Source organism: Marmota flaviventris, chromosome 8, assembly GCF_047511675.1.
Source record: "Marmota flaviventris isolate mMarFla1 chromosome 8, mMarFla1.hap1, whole genome shotgun sequence".
In the NCBI taxonomy this organism is placed as follows: Eukaryota; Metazoa; Chordata; class Mammalia; order Rodentia; family Sciuridae; genus Marmota; species Marmota flaviventris.
In genome coordinates this window covers 558775-580213 of record NC_092505.1, presented here as the reverse complement: position 1 = coordinate 580213, position 21439 = coordinate 558775, and the positions used below count along the sequence as shown (strand labels likewise).

The window sequence follows — 21439 nt, the reverse complement described above, 5'->3', positions numbered from 1 at the left end:
CATGCCTTTGAGACTCACCCAACCAACCCCCACATCCCCAACAACACCTCTCCTGTCACCTCCAAGCCAGTGGACACCCAGGTCACTCAGGGAGATCGTTGTCAACAGGGACCCATGACCCAGAGCCCCAGCAGCTGGACCACTGAATTCTGCCTGTGTGCTCAGACTTGCCCCACCTCGCCACTCCATCACAAAGCCACGGTGAGGGCCTCCTGCTCTGCCCTGGCTGCCCAGGGGCACCCACGTGGCCGTCCACATCATGGCAGGCCCCTCCTGGGTCTCCCCGCTCACTGTCCCCTTACCCTGTTAAATCACCCTGGCTGTGCACCACTAACCTCATCCCACCTCGGGCTCGAGGAGTTCACTAGTGGCACTGCAGGGAGAGTTGGGTCCCACTGGCCGAGCCTGCCACTGACCCTAGTCCTGGGGTCTGGACGTGCCCAGCAAGGCTCCTGGTGCAGTTTGGAGCGGCCAGGCCCACTGCATGGCTTCTTGCTCCTGAAGGTGACCTCCAAAGGCTGAGCATAATAACAATGCCCACCAGAGCCTCTCAGGGACAAGGGCAGCCAGGTCAGCTGGCCCCTTCCCCTACAGGCTTTGGGTTGGTCCCCATCCCAAGTCTCACCGACACCCACAGGAGTCTCAGAGCTTGTGGCCACCAGTTAGAGTGGATCCCTGAGTGTTCCACCCTCTATTCTGGCTCTGACCCGTTAATGAGTAAGACAAAGCCCCCCCCTCTGTTCCGAGAGGACGGTGGGACAGGGCTGGGCGTGACACAGAGACCCCCCCCTCTGTTCCGAGAGGATGGTGGGACAGGGCTGGGCGTGAGACAGAGAGCCCCCTCTCTGTTCCCAGAGGACGGTGGGACAGGGCTGGGCGTGACACAGAGACCCCCCCTCTGTTCCCAGAGGATGGTGGGACAGGGCTGGGTGTGAGACAGAGACCCCCCCCCTCTGTTCCCAGAGGATGGTGGGACAGGGCTGGGCGTGACACAGATACCCCCCCCTCTGTTCCCAGAGGACGGTGGGACAGGGCTGGGTGTGACACAGAGACCCCCCCTGTTCCCAGAGGACGGTGGGACAGGGCTGGGCGTGAGACAGAGACCCCCCCTCTGTTCCCAGAGGATGGTGGGACAGGGCTGGGCGTGAGACAGAGACCCCCCCCTCTGTTCCCAGAGGACGGTGGGACAGGGCTGGGCGTGACACAGAGACCCCCCCTCTGTTCCCAGAGGACGGTGGGACAGGGCTGGGCGTGAGACAGAGACCCCCGCCTCTGTTCCCAGAGGACGGTGGGACAGGGCTGGGCGTGACACAGAGACCCCCCCTCTGTTCCCAGAGGACGGTGGGACAGGACTGGGCGTGAGACAGAGACCCCCCCTCTGTTCCCAGAGGACGGGGGGACAGGACTGGGCGTGACACAGAGACCCCCCCCTCTGTTCCCAGAGGACGGTGGGACAGGGCTGGGCGTGACACAGAGACCCCCCCTCTGTTCCCAGAGGACGGTGGGACAGGGCTGGGCGTGACACAGAGACCCCCCCTCTGTTCCCAGAGGACGGTGGGACAGGGCTGGGCGTGACACAGAGACCCCCCCTCTGTTCCCAGAGGACGGTGGGACAGGGCTGGGCGTGAGACAGAGACCCCCCCTCTGTTCCCAGAGGACGGTGGGACAGGGCTGGGCGTGACACAGAGACCCCACCTCGGGCCCCAAGGACACCCACAGGTCTCCTGGACCCCAGGGCTAGCCCCATTTGCACAGTGGAGGGCTCCCTTCCCTGTTGCTGTGCCTTGCTCACTTCCTGCCCTGGGTAAATGACCTCCTGGGCTGCGTCGTGCTCAGTGGCACAGGCCAGTGCAGTTCATAGGGCCTGTGGGCTCCTCGGCCATCCCAACTGCATCCAAACCCCGCCTTCAGCCCTGTGTTTGGGGACTCGCTGGTCCTTCCAAGGGAGGGTCTGAGGCCTCCAAGGCTGCCTGCCCTCTGGCGAGGAAGCGGCACAGCCCTGGCACAGTCCTGGCCTAGAGCCCAGGCACCCTCCCCGTGGGCTCTTTCCACAGACACAGTTGGCGCCTCCTGCAGGCGAGCAGAGACCAAGGCGCTCTCCACGCCCTCAAAGAGCCAGAGGTAAGGCAGAAAGGTAAACATGCTTTTAATAAGGCGACAGGTGCCCTTGACTGCGGGCGGCGGAGGGCTGCTGGGCCCCCGGGAAGAGCGGCTGGCCACGGGAGGCCTTTGCCCGCGGCAGCACCAGCAGACCGCTTCCCCTGCGGGAGGGACAGGCAGGAGCACGGCGGCCCCCGGGTTTGGAACAAACATCTTTATTGCAGGAGAGACAGGCTGTGCGGCTCACCAGGCGAAGAGCGGCTTGCTGTCCTCCTTGGAGAGCTCGCACAGGCAGTTCAGCAGCAGCAGCGAGTCGCCCAGGAACTTGGGCGGCACGATGTCAATGACCAGCTTTCGCAGCGCGGCTGGACTGCTGTGCAGCGGGTTGGCGCGCAGGTCCGGCCGCTGCTTCAGGATGCCGTAGGTGTTAATGAGGAACTCACTGAAGACCGGGTGCACCTCGCGGCTGTAGCCCAGCTTCTCCAGCCGGGCGGTCAGCGTCAGGTAGCGATGCGTCAGCTCCCTCAGCTTCTTCTCATCCACCGAGCCGTCCAGGGACTTGATGGAGGTCTGCAGACACAGGATGGTGGGGGCCACACCCCTGGTCAGGGCCACCTCCTGGCCCAGCAGTGTGGGACGGGGTAGGGCCGCCCGGGAAGCTTAATGTAGGAATCCAGGTCCCCACCCCTCCAGCACCTCCAAAAGACGAGCCACCAGGGCCCTGCTTGGACCAAGCACAGCCTGGTGCCCACAGCATCAGCCAGCCCCAGGATGTGCCAGGGTGCTGAGCACCCACTGGGTCAACCCCAGGATGCGCCTGTGTGACCCCACCCCCAGGTTAGCCCCAGGAAGCAACCAGGTGCTCCACCCGGGTCAGCCCCAGGACGCCCGGGTGCCCAGCCCCTGAGGCAGTCAGGACATACCTGCTTTATCTTCTCGGGGATGTTGGACACAGTGAAGCCATAGAGCCGCGTCACACCAGGGAACACATAGGCCAGGATGCGCCGGTCCAGCTGGAAGGCAATCTCTCCCACGATGCGGCCATCCTTCTCTGCACCCGCAAAGCTCTGGATCTCTGCATGAGGAGGGGGCCGGTGTGGCCAGGTCATAGCTGTCCCAAGGGATGTCCCCCCACCCTGCCTGCAGGGCAAGGGCAAACAGAGACCTAGGGCAGAGGGAGCCGTCCCTCCCACCTGCCCTCCGAAGTCCCTTGGTGGCCAGGCGCTGTGGCCCACTCCTCTGCCAGAGGCATGTGAATCGCCTCAGAAGCTGAGTGAGCCCACCCTGCTACTGTGAGGGCAGTTCCCGGGGTCTGCCTGCCCGGGGTCTGCCTGCCCCGCACAGTGCTGTCCCTGGTGGACCTGGATGCCGCCCTGCATCCAGTAGGCACTTGGGTGATTGCTGGGCGTGTGCCCTGGCCTGAGGACAGTGGGGAGCAGTGGCCCCACAGCTGAGGGAAGGGGGAGACTCTGGAGTACGGGCCAGTCCACGTCTGCTCGATGACAAGCCGGCTCTTTCCAACCACGGTGCAGGAGACTACTGGGCAGGCAGGAGACCCTGTCCATCATTCCCTGACACCACTTGGAAAACTTCCCCACAAAAAAGCTGCTCTCAAATGCTCCTCAGGCAGCCACCGACGCCCCTGGCGGCACTGGCTATCTGTCCAATGCAGGCCAAGACCCTTCAGGACAGCGGGCTTTTTGAGAATGAGTGGCACCTGAGCTTGACGTCACCGTGAGAGCCCTCCTGAGAGTGTCTGAGACACTCCCTCCATTTGGAGACCCCCTCTCTGCACCGTCCCTGAGGTGCAAGGAGCGAGCTTGCGCAGAGCCGCTCCCTCGCTGTGCCACTGGGACTCCCCCTGGCGCCACGCGCTGGCACACCCACATGCACAGCCTCCTGAAGCCCCTGAATCCTCCAGACAGTTTGTGGTAGGAACCCTCCACGGAGCTGCCGGCTGGGCGGGGCCTGCTGACCTGGGCAGAGAGCAGGTACAGGTCCTGTGCCCACCTGACACAGCTCAGCACACAGTGCCCCAGGCCTGACCTGCCCTGTCTGGCCTCGGGGTGTTGGGGGCAGTCCAAACCAGCCATGGAGATCCAGGACCTCCTCGCCACCACGGGAGCGTGAGGGGCCAAGACCAGGACCATCTCGACCAGGACCTGGGCCTGCTGCTCACCCCGGACAGACGTAGGCCCACCAGGGGCCAAGGCCTGTGCCAGGGCCAGATTCACAATGACGGACAGCTGTGTCAGGCAGGTGAGCCTGGGTAGCTGGGCCGCGAACTTGGCTGCTGTCAAGGGGCATGGGACCACACAGGAGGAAGCTTCCACAGGGGGAGGTGGGACCCCCACCCTGGGCCTGTAGCAGAGGTGACCAGGCACACAAGAGGCCAGGCCAGTGCTGTCCAGGGACACTGTGTCAACTTCTTTGACCCTTGCAGGACCAGTCCCTCCCAAGGCAAGCATCTACACCATGTGGCCCAAAGTGTGCTCTGTGGAACACTGGGCCTGCCCGGGAGGTGCAGAAAGGTTGTGTGCGGCCAGGGTCAGCATGACCTGCCCTGCTCCCCTGCATAAGCTGCTAGAATGTGACACAGACTTCGCCTCCCCAGCCAGACACAGCAGGGCCCACCCCTGGGCCTCCTCTATGACCGGGGCTCCTCTGGCCGAGGAGGAAGAGGCCTCTGGGTGGGCAGCTGTGACAGGGCAGGAGCCAGGCTGGGGCCGGAAGATACAGGCTGCATCTGCGCCCTCCCTTGGCAGCACTTTCCGGCCTTTATAATGTGATTTGCCCACATGAAGGTCCTTTAGGGCGATCCTGAGACAGCTGCAGGAACTGAGTCCAGGGCACCTGCTACAACATTTTCATCTCCTAAGAACAAATCCTGTGCCTGATAACAACTACTCCCGCAGCCCTGGCGACAAGTGCTTGGCTTTGCCTCCCTGTGGGTCCCCCTGTTCTGCACGTTCCACATGACTTGTGGCCTTTCGACCTGGCTTCACACGCTCAGCATGGTATTCCGAGGTCCATCCTCTGTTGTAGTGCATGCCAGTGCTTCACTCCTGTTTATGGCTGAGTAGTATTCCATCATGGAGCTAGACCATACAGTTTATCTGCACCCTGGCCAGCGCGTGGGCATCTGGGCTCTTCCCACTCTGGCTAATCTGAGCATGGCTGCATGAGCATTTAAGTAAAGGCTCTCAGGTGGATGTCCGCCTTCCACTCCTGTGGGTGCACACCAAGGAACGGGGTCGTGCCATGTGGGAACACTGGGTTCAGCCTTGTGAGGACTGTGAGCTGTTTTCTCAGGGGCTTCCCCCTGGCATTCCCACCAGAGTGTATGTCCCAATTCCATTTCCCCGCCCAGGCCACTGCAGTGAAAGGCAGCTCACACAGGTCTCCCTGTATTGCGCTGATGGCCACAGACCCTGTGCACCTCTTCACCTGCCTGCTGGTCATCTGCACATCTTCTTTGGAGGGTTGTCCACCCACGCCCTTGGCTATTTTGACTAGATTACTTGTAAGAGCCCTTCCAAGAATGTGATTTTTTAAAAATTTTTTTAGTAGTAGATGGACACAATACCTTTATTTTACTTATTTATTTTCAAGTGGTGCTGAGGATCGAACTCAGGGGCTCACACATGCTAGGCGAGTGCTCTACCACTGAGCTGCGACCCCAGCCCCCAAGAATGTGATTTGCAGATACTTTCTCCCACTCTGTAGGGTGATGCTTCATTGTTTTGAAGCTCTTCTTTGAAGCACAAAAGTGTTTACTCTGGGCGAAGTTGATGGAGTCCATCAGTCTCTCTGGTTGCCAATGCTGTTGGTGTCATGCCTAAGCAGGCCCTGCCAGGCCCACACTACACAGACCTTGCTCTGGGCTTCCTTTGAGGGCCACGGCTCAGGATCCTGGAGCTCTCTTGGGCATCTGATGCGTTCTGAGTTGGGTTTTGTGCGAGGTGAGGTCCCACAGCTTCCTCTGCTGGCACAGGTCACCCAGCACCACTTGTTGAAGATGGTTCTTTCTCCATTGGGTTGCCTGGCACCCTTGTGGGACACCAACCACGAATGTCTGAGCTTATTTCGGGGCTCTAGATCCTTTTCCCCTGGTCTCTGTCTGTCCTTATGATGGGACCACACAACTTGATTGCTGTAGCCTGACAGGGAGTCTTGGAATCAAAAAGGTGAGTCTCCCAATTTTGTTCTCCTTTTTAAAATTGCTTTGCCCATTCTGGGTCCCTTGTATTTCCATGGGTTCAGCTTATCAAAGGTTCAGCTTATCAAAATTTTGTAAAGAAGCCAGCTGGGACTTTGATAAGGATGGCATTAAATCTATAAATCCATGCAAGCTACTATGAAACAATATCAAGCCTTCTAATTCATGACCCAAGACTCACTGTCTACTTAGGTGTTTGATCACTTTTAACACTGCCTGTGGTTTTGGTGGACTTCTTTACGGAAACTGCGGACAGAGACTGCGCAGCGGCACACAGAGCAGGCGGGCGCAAGAGGGAGGTGACTCCCCATCCCAAGGAGCTGCGCTCAGGGGCCTCTGCTCGCCCCACCCCTCTGAAGCTTTAATCGGCAGATGAGACAGCTACATCTGAGGCGCTCTAGAACTCCTCTCTATCCAAACTCGGCTCCCACCAGCCAGCCAAAACCTGTTCTTCAAAGAAGAAGGTCAACCCAACCAATGCACCTCTCGTCCCACACCAAAGCCACCACGTCAGGAGTGAGAGATCACAGCAGCCCAAGCACATCTGCAGGGAGACGAGAAATGTTAGCAAGAACTTCAGGCCAAAAGCCCTGACAGCCTAGAGAAGATGGACCAGGTCCTTAGAAGACACAAACTACAGGCTGGGCATGATGGCCACACTGTGACCCCCAGAAGTCTGGGAGGCTAGGCAGGAGGGTCACAAGTTCAAGGCCAGCCTGAGCAACTTAGCAGGGACCTATCTCAAAATGAAAAGGGCTGGGGACGGGGTTCAGTGGCAGAGCACCTTGGCTCAATCCTCTGGCTCGAAAAGACAAACCACTGAAGCTCACTCAAGAAGAACTAGACAATTGGAACAGCCATAGATCAATAAAATGGGACTTCTCAGGGGGAAAAATTCTTAGAGAAAATTCAAGGCTCAAGTGGTTTGATTGGTGAATTCTACGAGATATTTAAGGAGTAAGTACTACAAATTTGACAGAAACTCTACCAAGACAATTAAAGAGGAGGAAAGTTTGCATCTGGGTTGAGGCCGGCCGTCTGATACCAACTCAGAAAATGGCATTAACAGAAGACTGCAGCCCGACATTCCTCACGAGCACAGAGTCTTAACAGAATCTGGCAAACTGGATCTCATAGTACAAAAAGGTGGAACACACTGTGAGCAAATAGGATCCACCTCAAGAATGCATGGCCAGTTCACATCTGAACACAGGACCTGTGTAGCGCGTGTGGTGTACGACCAGGAGAAGGGGAGGTAGACTCCAAGAATGAGGATATGTCGAAGTGTGCTCTGCCATCATGGATGACCACAAAGAACAGATGAAGAATCAAGAAGAAGAAAGGAATGATGGTTGGCTTAGCACTCAGCAAGCAGTGTGGTTCACCATATGCTGGGGTGTGGGTGGTAGGCTGGTCTCGGGGCGGTGGGCGGTGCTGTGAGCTTAAGAGTGAGCCCAGTGGTCATCGCTCAGCTCTCTGGGACCTGCCCTCCAGTGCAGATGGGACTGTCTCTGGCCAGCTGCTTCCTGGCTCCTGGGGCCACTTGCTCTGAGAAGGGCTCCTGCCATGGCCTGCTGCCTCACCAGAGGCTCACACCAGTGGTACCCCTGACCCTGGACTTAAACCTCCAGCACCATGAGCCAAAACAGACTCTCTTTACTTCATAAATACCCTGTGTGCCAGGTGTTTCATTATAGTGATGTGAAACTGACTGATACAGCATGTTCACCAACCGCAAAGGACAACCAAGTGCTCATCTCAATAGAGGCAGGAAAGCAACTGACAAAGTCCAACATACATTCCTGACAGATAAGCAAACTAGAACTCAGAGGGAACTTCTTCAGTACAATGAAGGGCAGCTACAGACACTCAGCTAGCACCAGGCTCACTGGCGAGAGGCTGAAAGCCCCACGTCAGGAAAGGCTGTCACCACTGTGTTGGCCACTGTCCAGCCCTGGTCTAGAGGAAGAGATGACAGGCACTGGGCTGGGGGCGTGCCTCAGGGGTCCAGGGCCTGCTGGGCCTGGGCAAAGCCTGGGTTCCGTCCCCAGCACCGAAAGGAAAAGGAAAAAAGAAAAAGGCACATACATTAGGAATTTTAAAAAGCTTGAAAATCTGTCTTCATTCACAACCCGATCATCTGTGTAGCTTTAAAATGCCACGGAGGAGGCTCCCGGGGAAGATGGCAGAATGGATGTGCCCTCTGCATAGCTCTGCAAGGGGCACAAACACGCTCAGGAGAAAAAGAGGAGCTCCAGGGGGTGGGAGAGCGCAGACGCCAGGGATCCACCCAAAGCCACTAGAACAAACTAATGTTGTGCAGGATGTAAAGATTAAGCCAGAAAGATCACAGACACGTCACTCAGAACCGCAAGTTTCCCCAGAGAAACAGACCCACAGGGCGTGCCCATGAAGAGGGATCTAGCTCACGGGACTGGCTCTCACATCCGAGGAGACGGTGAGCCCCAGATCAGCAAGCTGGAAACCCAGGAGACCTGAGGTGTGCGTGTGGCTCCTGCCCAAAGGCCAGCAGGCTGGACACCCAGGAAGAGTGACGTGCAGGGTCAGGACAGAGACAGCCAGGTAGGAGTTCTCCCTGACTCTGGGGAAGGTCTGATCAGGGCTTCAACTCATGGGGTGAGGCCCACCCATGAAATCTCAACCTCCTACAAAGACACTCCCCACAGACACACCCAGAGTAAGGTCTGGCCAAATATCTGGGTTCCCATGGCCCAGTGAAGTTGGCTCATAACTATTGCAGAGTCGATACACAAAAATCCACTGTGCTACTATATTCTAGAAACAGACACCAGAGGTTGATATGAGAAAGCAATACTACCTATAATGGCATCAAAAATATGAAATACTCAGGGGTAAAATTGATGAATGTGTGCAAGACTTGTGGGGAGGAGGGAAGAAAAGGGAAGGTAGTAGCGAATGAAGCTGATCAAACTGTGTCATGTGCATGTACGAACATGGCACAAAGAACCCCACGACTGTGTTTAATCATAAAGTGACAAATAAAAGAAACAAATAAAAAATTTAAAAAACAATTTTTTAAAAATGTTCAAGACCTGTATGTAGAGAACCACAAAACACTGTGAGAACTGTTACAGACAGTGGAGTGATACACAGAGTCCACAGAAGATCCGTGCTGCAGAGGTGCCGTTTCTCTGAATCTTGAGCTGATTGACTTGTAGACTAGGATCCCAGTCAGAGTCACAGCAGGCTTTGCCCCTGAGCACTGGGGCTGGAGGAGTCAACGTTTACATGTAAACCCACACCCATGCAGAAATGACTCGGACTGATCAGGGGCCCGAGTGTAAAACCTACAGCTGGAAGATGGGACTTTCCAAAAGTATAAACTACACAATGTACAAACTATGGGGCTAGGATTGTGGCTCGGCGGTTCAACGCTTCCTCACACGTGTGAGGCCCTCATCCTCAGCACCACATAAAAACAATGGATGATGTAATTCTGCCACCTGTACACCAGGACAGAGGCAGCCAGGTAGGGGTTCTCCCTGACTCTGGGGAAGGTCTGATCAGGCCTTCGACTCACTGGGTGAGGGACGGAAGGTCAAGCAGGAACTCGACACCCTCAATGTGTACAGCACCCTGGGGAGCCCTGGGGAGCACTGGCACCGCAGCCCCTGCTCTGGCCCCTGCTGGCACTCCCCTGGTGACAGGTGGCACCTGCCTCAGCAGGTAAATGAGAAATTATATCCCATCTGATGCAAATGTATGGCATGTCAAGATCATTGTACTGTCATGTGTAATAATTAAAACAAAGAAAAAATAGAAAAATAAAGAAAATATAGTAGAAATTAAAATAACAACAGTTTTTCTTCCCCCAAACCTCATGGAAATAGAGGAGCCACTGACTGGGAGGCTGTGTCTGAAAACCATGCCCCAATGGACCTGTATTTAGAATATTCAGTGAGCTCCCACAACCAGAAAGGCAAGCAGCTCAGCTTTCCTGACAGGTGGGGACACAGCCCTGCTCTCTGGCCCGGCCAGCAACCCTCCGGCTCTGCGTGGCTGGAGAAGCTGTGAGCGGGTTGTCGCCTGGGCCACCTGCACGCGCCTCACCGTTGAGGTAGTAGCTCCGCCTGGTCCTGTCCCCGGTGGGCAGGCTGCTCTCCGAGAAGCACACCTTCTTGGGTCGCACCATCTCCCTGGGCTCGAGCAGCGCCTTGTCCACCAGTGGGTCCTGCAGGGGGCTCAGGAGCGGAGACAGCTTCCTGTCGGGGCCCCGGGCGTGCAGCTCTGGCGCACCAATGAAGGCCTTGAAGGTCACCTGGGAGGAGGCTGCACAGCCCGGGGAGGCTTCGTCCTCGCTGGAGAGGGGGGCGTGCGAGCACAGCAGGTCCTCCAGGGAGGACGTGTGCATCTGGGAGGGTGTGTCGGGGACACTGCTGAACCTCCCGAAGTCTGAACCTGGGTGGAAGGAAAGGGACGGAAGGTCAAGCAGGAACTCGACACCCTCAATGTGTAGAGCACCCTGGGGAGCCCTGGGGAGCACTGGCACCGCAGCCCCTGCTCTGGCCCCTGCTGGCACTCCCCTGGTGACAGGTGGCACCTGCCTCAGCGGGCCTCACACTCAGGGCCACACACCTTTCTAATTTGTCACAAATGGTGTCATTCTGTGTGTTAATGTCTGAGAGCAGTCCATGATCAGCCACCTGCACACAGTGACTTCTGACCATGATTGTGAAGTCCCAGCTGTGGGAAGCCTCCCTGGACACACCTCCTCGCCCACAGTGCACGCCCTCCCTGGTCAGCTCCTGGGCTCAGGAGAGAGGCATTTGACTTTCAAGCCCCATCTCCCAGGGGTCAAATTCAGCTTAACTCTTATTGCTTCTGAGGACCTTTGCTGCCTGCATTCTCCTAGCAATAAAGGAAAGGTGCACTTGACAAACTGTATTTTAAGAGTTATACCAAAAAAGTGTGTCTTAAAATGAGCATATTCAGGTACTGGCTATTTTACTCTCAAAAAATATTTTCCAAGGTAAAAAAAAAATGTTCAAAGGATGAAAATTCATCAAGATCCTGCTCCATCTTCCCAGAGGAGGCTGGTCAGAGCCCCTCCACAGACCCTCTTCACACTAAGAAAGGGTACCGTGTACATGCACCACCTGGAAATGTCAATACAAGGAGAGTTCCTCTGGGAGATGATTTTTAAATGATTTAATAAGAAGTAGAAAACAGGGGCTGGGGATGTGGCTCAAGTGGTAGAGTGCTCGCCTAGCATGCGTGAGGTACTGGGTTCGATTCTCAGTACCACATAAAAAAATAAAATAAAGATATTTTTAAAAAGATTAAAAAAAAAGAAGTAGAAAACATAAATGGGCCAATAAACAAAGAAGAAATATCTAAATCTTATAAGTAAATAATTATAAATAATCATTCCCTGAAGGAATGCAGGCCCAGGCAGTCTGTGGTGGATTCTTTCAGGTTCCCCAGCAGTGTATAATCCCTATAGAAGCTGAGTTGGAACACTAAAAAAATAAAAAACGAAAGATGTGCAACTAAGGTTTAAAAAAAAATGTGGCACAATTCTGACATCAAGAAAATTTGTCAAAAATCTGAATCAAATTCCCACAAAGATAATCCCCAGAAAGGAAAGTGGTCTAGGTTCACGTAGAGAGTACAGAAAACAGACTTGCAAAACATGTCCAAGGACATCCAGGGCAGTGGCAGCTCAGGGTCCTCTAGGGGAGAAGCCGAGGGCACCGTATCACCCAGAAACAGGCTCCCAGGACCACAGGAGCCGCTGCCTCTCAGCGGCTTGCGTTCTTCACAAATAAGGGCTGGGAGGCCTCTTCCCCTGCGCCCAACTGTGCCCACGCCCAAGCAGCTGGGGCCATCGGTCACTGCCCACAGGTGGCCAGGACAGTGCAGCAGCAGCCCCTCTGCCCCCAGGGAAGAAGCCCCATGAAAGTCACAGCCAGCCAGCATTCTGAGCAGTGAGGACAGACACCGAAACAAGGAGTCACTCAGAACAGCCATCTGCGCATCCTGGGGCTGTGGAAGGGGAGACCTGAGACGGCAGACTGGAACCCAGAGGAGAGCACTCAGTGGAGAGCTGCAGATGGCAGACCATGTGGGTCCTGCAGCCTCCCAGGCCCCAGGTTTCCTGCCGCGCTCCACGGGGCTCTGCTCACCCACAGGAGCCGCCATGCTGCAGAGGGCCTCTGGTGCTGTGCTTCAGGCTGCCACACATACCTCCTGTGAATCTAGTGGCAACAGCGGAGATGCAGTGTGAGACAGACCGGAGACCAAGAACCAAACGGCTCTGTGTACCAACAGCATGTGAAGCCCTCCTGGGGTACTGAGAAGACACAGGTAGGAACACCATAAAAATGTACCCCAAGATTTACTTCTGCCTTCCAAACCATGATCCTGCTTGTAGAAACAGAAATCCTAAGAAAATAACCCTGATTTTTTTAAGAAACACCTGTCTGCAGTGTTACCTTGGGGAAAAAAAAGAATTTTCATTTCAAAAAGAAGAGAGTTCATTCAGCTACGGCTCATCTGACTCTGCGGCCTGCACAGCCAGTTTAAAACACATTTGCAGCCCAGGAATGACCCTGTCTGAAGCTAAAGGGGTGCTAGAACTCACAGCCACTGAGCTCAGCAACACTTGACCAGCCGCGGTGCAGATAGCGTGCAGTGAGGAGCCGGCATTGCTCAGCTCTGGACAAGTCCCAGGAGGCACAAGTGGAGTGGGGAACCAGAATGACCCAGAGAGAAAGAGGGGCAGCCTGCGGGGAGGGAGGTCGCAGGAATGTGTCTCCTTGGCTCCTGCGCCGAGGAGAAGATCTACTGGGGAGGCCCTGATCACTTGTCCTCCAAGCACACACTGGCATCTGTGATGCTGAGTGAGGAGACAAGGTCGCAGGGCACCCTCCTGCTCCTGGGAGCCCTTGGCAGTGATGTGTCAAGACGCACTTAGGGACATCCCTGGCACCAGGTCAGAGAGGGCAGGTGTGGTTGCTCACAGCTGCACCATCTGTGGTCCCAGAGGACTGGAATGGTGCTGCCCATCACAGCGCCCAACATCAAACTGCACTGCAGACACAGAGGAGGACCAGTGGACAGCAAGGGTGGGGTGGGTGTTAAGGGGTCGAATCACGAACATGATCTTGCTTAGGTAAACCAAAAGGACAGACAGATTCACTCCTGCATGTCCATCAGGAGTGCCAGAGGAAGCTCATCAGCATGGGTTAGCTGCCCATGGGGTGAGACCAGGAAGCAGACACATGTCTAACTTCTATGTTGTGGCACTTTAGAAAAACAGGTTTGGGGGCTGGGGTTGTGGCTCAGCGGTAGAGCACTTGCCTAGCATGTGCAAGGCCCTAGGTTCGATCCTCAGCACCACATAAAAATAAGGACATTGTGTTCAACTACAACTAAAAAAATAAATATTATTAAAAAAAAAAAAAAGAAAAGAAAAACAGGTTTTGAATGTACATCCTGGTTTGAAAGCAGATATCAGGGGACTTCTGGACGGGCAGCCACAGCTGCGCCTTTGTGATGCTGCGTTCCTTCTCATCTGTAAACTTCCTGCGTTCAAGCACTCGATTTGGCTTTCCAAACTCCAGTCCCCAGTCATGGTTGTGCCATTGCTGGACGACCCTGCCATGGGTCTGCAAGGGCGGGGGGCGGGGGTGGCTAGGCCTGAGCGAGCCCCAGACCCCAGGCTCATACCTAGACACCTGCCCAGATGTTGTGGAGGTGAGAGACCAGCTCTGTCCAGGCCCTGCCTTTGCATGTTGAGCTGCCTGACTGAAGCCCACAGCCAGCCTGAGCCGTATGAACCTTGGCACACTCCCTGTGGCCGGGCTCCCACGCTCTGTGGGAAATTTGGTGGCCTCAGACTGTGGCCCCCTGAGCCTGGAGTCCAACAAGATCCAGGCCTGCTGAAGTTGCTGAAGGACAAGGGTGCTGGCCCCAGCCGGGAGATGTGGCAGGAGGCTTGTGGGCCTCTTACAGCAGTCAGCACTCAGGCCTTCGCAGCCTCCGCAGCCTCCCACAGTCTGGGGTCCGAGTGTCCACAAACTTGACACTGGCACTCCAGTGTGCCACAGTGGCCCAGGAAACATCCTGGCCTCTCAGCCCCTCCCCAGTGGTGCTATCTCCATCCTACACCCCTACCCCCTGCACGAAGCCCCTGCCCAGCCAAGCTCCCTATTGAAGGTCCCCTGGGACTGAAGGAGCCAGAACCTGCTCTGCACCAGGGCCAGAGGCCTTGCCCACAGCTGGACCATGCAGGACACCATTTCCAGTGCTGAGCATGAGCAGAGGAGGGTGGCAGATACCCAGGTAGACTCCAGGAAGTGACCACAGCAAACGTAGGCCCAGGGAGGCCCTAGTGAGTACACACTGGCCTCCAGGGCATCCCACGGAAGCTGGCCACAGACTGGCCAGATGGTTGCACTCGCAGACAGCAGGGTCCACAGGGCCGGCCTGCCTGGTTGGGCCACAATGCTCAGGCAGCCTGGGGGTTCTTCCCACTGTCCACCATCCCAACCCAAGGCCAAGGCCACATGCCCCAGCTGCACCCAAAAGGGAACTTCTCTCTCAAAACATTTGAAACAGAACCAGAGAGCAATCAGCAGAAAGCAATAAAAAATCTCATTTGATTTTTCTGTAAAATGCCATAGAAGGCTGGAGCCAAACTGTGTGGCAAGGCCACAGAGCCACAGCCTCCCACGCACTCACCCCACGAGGCCCCACAGGCTCTGAGGGGCAGAGGCTGTCCCTGGGCACCAGGTCCCGAGAACCCTGTGGGCTGACGGTGTGAGGTGTGCGTGACACAGCAGAGGTGTGAAGCTTGTGAGGGGAGGCCCTGCACCTGTGAGAAGCTCTCTGGGGCCAGTCCCTCGGGGACTGGGGGGAGCAAGTGGGGGACGTGGCGGGGAGTACTGCCAGGCAGAGTTGCCCTCGTGGCTCAGAGCCACAGGCGCCACCTGCCCGCTCCAACCACAGTGCTGCTCTGACATGGCCATCGAAGGCAGCCCTGGACCCACTCAGGTGGCCAGCCACTGACCGTGCTCCAGGCGTGGACCCTGGGAGGGTGGGGAGGTGCCCCCCCAAATTGGAGGCCCCCGGCCCCGGCCCCCACGGCCTGGGGGCTGCGCCTCACCTGCACACCCGGGGGAGCAGGCCTCAGGGTAGGCGGGGCCCCGGGGGAAGAGGGGCTCGCGGGGCTCACGGGGCTCGCGGCCCCCGCGGCTGCAGCCCTCCTGGCAGCTCTCGCTGAGCAGCCGCTTGAGCATCTGGTTCTCCTTCAGCAGCCGCACCTGCTTCTTCAGGTCCGCGTTCTCGCTCATGAGCCTGCTCATCAGCTCGCTGCCCTCAGCCATGGCGCGCCCTCCGTGCTCACGTGTAGGCCTGCGGCCCCATGGAGATGGAAGTCCAGAGCTCCCAGACCTACAGAAGCCACCCAAGACCCTGGAGTTCCAGGGCAGCGCCTTCCGCAGCCTTGTGATGTCGCTCCCTTAAAGAGACAGGGCCACCACCATCGGGGCCCCAGACGGGGTGCTGCCTGGCAGGCAGACGTCCACTGGGGCTGGCCCTTGGGATCCACACTTGAGGAAGGGCAGGCAGCGGGGGCCAACAGGGGACAACAACGTGATTCACTGAACTGTCACTACCTGAAGACTCCGTGGCAGGGGACAAGGCCCTCTGGACCAACCAGGGGAGAGGTGGGGTACACTGACTGGGTCCCCCAGGAGAGGCTCTGACCTCAGTCAGTGACCACCTGGAAACCTGCCCTGCACTGCCTCTCCAGTGGCCAGGGAAGGCACTGGACAGGGCTGTTTCTGGCTTGGAAGGCAGCATCTTGCCTTGTTGGCTGAATTCCACACCCACACCTTCCCTCTCCACAGCTGGAGTCTCCGCACCCAGCCCACGAGCAGCAGGTTGGTAGCTGGGTCACAGGCCTGACCATCCGCCAGCATGCTGGCCAGGACCCACTACCCTTTCCAGATGCCACTGGACTCAGCTTATTACTGTTTGTGCTTAAAAGGGAATTGATAGGGTCTTTTTCTCCTCCCGTCCTGGCCTGGTTTATAACATTGCCTTATAGAATGAGGACACTCTATTTGGGATATGTTAGATGATTCCTTTCTTAAATGTTTGATAGAATTTACCAGAGAAGGCATCTAGGCCTAGATTTCTCCTGGAAGTTTTAGGGTTCTAATTCCATTTCTTTGATATGAGGTTACTTAGCTGCCTTTTCTTCTTGGGTCCATTTTGATGACTTTCTCAAAGAACTTGCCCTTGCTGTCCATCTGAGTCACCCTCAAGGACAGGCAGATAAGCCAGGTAGGGAGACAGAGAGGACCGTGGGGAAGCAGCTCTGGGGCCTCTTCACGAAGACCCACAGCCGTGCAACGGGAGCTGTGAACTCAGAAGGCAAGCAGGGTGCACAGATGGCCAGGGCACTGCCAAAAGGTCAAGGCCCAGCCTCTGTGCGCAAGGTGGCCTTTCCACCATTCCTGGCTGCCGCAGTCTGGCTGGGCACAATCAGGAGCCACTTGTCAAAAGAAACTAACTTTATTTTTAGAACCACACACGCCAAACAAAACAGCCTCTCAGGAAAAACCCTCAGAGCCTCAACTGCCACCACCGGCTTTCCACAAGCCTCTCTCTCCCACCCAAGCTTCTCCCCACCTCCCACAATCCTCCTGCTCTTGAGGCCGATTGGCTGGGTCACGTGGGCGGAGCCAAAAAAGTCCCCCAATGAGCAGCTCCGTGGTCTGAAAGGGCAGGGAAACAGCCCAATGAGCATCACCGCAGAGGAGCCAATCAGCTAGATGTTGCTGGGGCCGCTGTGAGCCAATCATCAGCCGGCAGCTGGAAGTTTGCTGGGGCCCCTTCGGCTGTGGCTCTCAACACCTGGCAGCAAGCCATTTCCTGTCCTGCACAATCAGACTTGGAATGGGCTTGAGAATCTGCTCAGGTGCCAGCTTCTGGCTCCATGGACCTGTCACCAGACCTGCTGCCTCCTGCATGGGACCTCTGCTCTTCCTTTGCTCCCGCTGGCCTAGGCTTCCTGGTTGGGAGTGTGGGTCCTGGCTTAATCTTTCTTACTGTTCGTTTTGGCTACGTCACACAGTTTTGGTGTCATGTTTTTATTTTCATTCAGCTTAAGTATTTTCTGTTTTCCCTTGTGCTCACTTTATTTTATTTATTTTTGGTACTGGGGATTGAACCCAGGGGTGCTTAGCCACTGAGCCACATCCCCAGCCCTTTTTTTTATAGAGACAGGGTCTCACTGAGTTGCACAGGGCCTTGCTGAGTTGCCCTGGGTGGACTTGAACTTGTGATCCTCCTGCCTCAGCCTCCCGAGCTGTTGGGATTATAGGAATGCACCACCATGCCCAGCTCTTCATTTCAATGAGCTCCAGCCAATCCATTATTTTCTTCGTGGATGATGCGTTTGGAGTGGTACCTAGAATGTCATTGACAAACCCAGGGTCACCTAGGTTCTGTCATCTTCTAGGAGTTTCATAGTCTTCACATTTAGGTCTGAGATACACTTGATTTTTGTGAAGGGTTCATGGTTTACGTCTAGATTCACTTTCTGCTGAAGACTCCTTTCTCCATTGGATGGGCCCACCCCTGGGCTCCCTGTCCTTCCACTGCTGCCACAGTTGTGAGTCTCCAAATGGGAGTGCAGTCCTCCAAGGTGGCTCGCATCTCGCCTTTCGCCATAGATCATTCAAGTGTGTTATTTGATGTCCAAATATTTGAGATTTTCTGAATCTTCTGCCATTGAGTCCTTGCTTAATTCCATTATGCTCAGCACACTCTGTATAGTTCCAGCCCTTTTTAGTTCTGTGAGACTCAAGACCTGACTGATGTCCTGTCTAGGTGAACGGTCCAGGAGCACTGGAGTGTGTCTCCAAAGGCAGGCCCAGTAGGCCACAGCACTGGTAAGCACACACTGGTGATGATGTTCCGGTCTGTCCTCTGAACCTGAGTCCATCAGTTGCTGAGACAGGTGCTGAGGTCTCCCAGGACCCCTGTCAGTCTAGTTCCCTGTCTGGTCTGAGCACTTGCTTCATGTATGTTGAAGAGGTCAGGAGCAGGTACGTCTAGGGGTGTTATGCCCTTCCTATATTGACCCTCTCTACTTCTGGTATTATTTCTTGTCCTAACCTCTCCTGTGGTGTTAACATAGTGCTTCTGTTTATAACTACTGTCTTTTTCATTTGTTCTTTTTAGATATACATGACAGTAGGACAACGTATTTTGACATAGTATACATACGGAGTATTCGTCTAATTTAGATCCCATTCTTGTGGTAGTAAGGAAAGACACTAGAGTGATCACTGTTTTTATGTTATCTAGTTTTCTAAACATTCACTCTTTTTTGAGACAGGGCCTCACTATATTGCTGAGGCTGGCCTCAATCTTTTAATCCTCCTGCCTCAGCTTCCCAAGCAGCTGGGATTTCAGGTATGCACCCACAGCACCGGCTTAAACTTTTACTTTTAACCTGTCTCTAAAAATTTATTTTGGACAACTGTCGTGTTCCACGACTAAACACTCAAGTTCATTCCAGGTGAACTGGGCTGAATGAAATAATCACAGAGACAGAGAAATACCTTTTTCTCTGGTCCTGTGACAGCTCCTCTGACCTTAGGAGTCCATGGAAAGAGAGAGGGGAGCACATGCTGAACCCTTTTATTGGGGAGAAACCATTCAAATGAGGTAAGGGGTACGATTACAAAGGAACAGGTAAGCGTCGCTTAACTCCTCTGGGTGCCACCTACTCCCAGGGCCACACCTTGTTATCCAAGGGAGGGAAAAGCCTGAGTCACTAATCGTGGCACTACACACCAGACTACAGTGACCCTTCAGACCCCGGTGGTGCTTCAGAATTGAAAGGTGCGTGGACTTGGAGTGGCTTCCCACGGACTACTCAGAGACAGGCCGTGCTCTCCATCCAAGGGCCAATGTCTGTTCTTCAGTAGGAGCACGTAGATCTTACGATTAATAAAACACTTAAAAGGGGGCTGGGGATGTAGCTCAGTCGGTAGGGGGCTGGCCTCACATGCACAAGGCCCGGGGTTCAATCCCCAGCACCACACACACAAAAACAAAACTCTTGAAAGGATCAGTCTGTCTCCATCTCATTAGGAGCTGAGTTCCCCTCTGGCCTTTGTTCTTTTCCTGCCTCCTTTTGAATTATTTTGTTCCTTCCTGAGCGAACTTTGAAGGGGTTTGTGACAGGGTTCACCTTGGTCACCTCTGACTTGCTGCAGCCTACTTCTCAGTAATAAACTATTTGTAACCTACCTCTTCTCATTCGAGTGGGGATCCAGCACTGTGTGCTCCCTCCCTCCCTGGGCAGCCTGTCTGTTCCTGTTTTCATAGCTCCTTGTTAAAAACCCCACTATTTTTACTTTTAAATGTCAGTGGTGTTTTATTTTAAAGAGATTCTGTTTTAAGCAAAGAGGGAAAGTCCTCTGTACTTGCCACCTCCATCTGGGTGCTCTTCCTTCCTGGGCTAAGAGCTGCTTCCACCTGGTACTACCTCCCTCCACCTCAACACCTTGACATTTCCATGGGTCACCTGGTGGGAAATCTTTTCGGTGTGGGTCAGTTGGGAGAATTTGGCCAGTGTCCCCAGCACTCTACGCTGGCCCACACTGTTATCCTTGTCGTGCTCTTGAACGTGATCTGCTGCTCTGTGGCTTTCAGGACTCATATTTGGTGATGTGCCGGGGCACTGGCTGTCTGGATCTGTGGGCTTACAGGTTTCCCCGAGCAGAAGACCTGCCAGCCAGAATCACTTCAAGTGGTTCTGTGCTTCCGTCCCCAGCTACATGTCGGGCCTCTCACCAAGATCCAACAGGTCCCTGAGATCACGTGTGCTGTTCCAGTCTTCTGCCCATCTGGGAGCTTCAGCGTGCTTCTTTCCCTGGGAGACCTGAAGGCAGGCCTGTCCCAGGGAGCGGAGACCTTGGGATCACTCCTGTAGAGGCCTGTGCCTGGGGCTGCCTGAAGCCATGCTGCTCTCCCGAGTCCCAGGAGACCCCTGGACTCAAGACACCCTCTGGACCTTGCTGCCCCGAGTGCAGAATCCCATCACACAGAAAACCAGGATGACTGTGCCATGGAACCAGTCGATTCTGGTCATCCACATCACCCATCCTCCTGTATGAGGAATGGAAAGCTTCAAGTTAGTACTGCCATCTCAGGGAAGATGGCAGGCACCCAGTGACCGTGCTAAGTTCACCCAGCTCTGCAGAGCCACACCCTGGCTTCCACTGGGCGACCTTCCAGGTCTGCTCTCAGGGCTCTGGCTTGACCACCATGCCCTCGTGGAGAGATGCTGTGAGGAGCAGCCCAGGGAGACCTGGGGTCCCCTCTACCCCCTCTGGATGCCCCCAACTAGTGGGCTGCACACCTCCTGGGCCACAGGGGTGTCCCTGCCAGTGCTCCCTGGAGGCCAAGCACATCTACAGTCTGGCAGAGTCAGTGCTGACCTCATTCATGACCCATCAGAATGTCTCCTTTTTCTAACCTTCATTCCATTCTGAAACAAACTGAATCGTAAGTGACTTATGTTGCAGATGAGGAAATGAATCAATTTCACTGATCAATCACACATGGCTATGTTGTCCTATTTGCTGAAATCAGAGAAGAATGGAGCAACAGCAGCAAACAGCTTTTGGGAAAATAGGCCAAAATATGCATCTACACAGCCACATCCCACGAGGGAAAAGACCTTCTTAGAGACAAGCTCATCCTGCTAAGCCTTTCCCACTAGAGACTCCCTCCAAGAAGCCATCTGATTCCCACATTACAGACACCCAGCAAAGCCAGGGCAGCTCCAGGCCTGCAGCACATTCAGAATCTGCTCCTGACAACCAGACCCAATAAGCCAAACCCAAGACTCCTCAGGGACTCACTCAGTTCAGAGCCTGCTTTCACTCATGCCAAGGTAAGCATGCCCCTTCAGTAATGGGGACATTGGTCCCTAAGCAGCTCTCTGGCACTGAACTGAGGCCACGAGTCCCACTCTCCCCACACAGGGACAAGGAGGCAGTCTCAGAAAACCCCAGAGCACAAGTTCCCCAGACCAAGCAAAACAAG

General features: G+C 55.2%; 1 protein-coding gene across 1 annotated transcript in view; it reads right to left on the bottom strand.

The window, feature by feature from the left end:
- Positions 1–2122: 2122 nt before the first annotated feature.
- Positions 2123–21439, bottom strand: part of Spatc1l (spermatogenesis and centriole associated 1 like) — a 22479-nt gene continuing 3162 nt past the window's right edge. Inside the window, exons 2-4 of the mRNA XM_027922271.2 lie at positions 10412–10759; positions 3024–3175; positions 2123–2670 (exon numbers count right to left, since the gene is read on the bottom strand). Of these exons, the coding sequence (XP_027778072.2) occupies positions 2344–2670; positions 3024–3175; positions 10412–10712 (780 nt within the window). The 5' untranslated portion in view covers positions 10713–10759 and the 3' untranslated portion in view covers positions 2123–2343. The remainder of the gene's footprint in view (positions 2671–3023; positions 3176–10411; positions 10760–21439) is intronic.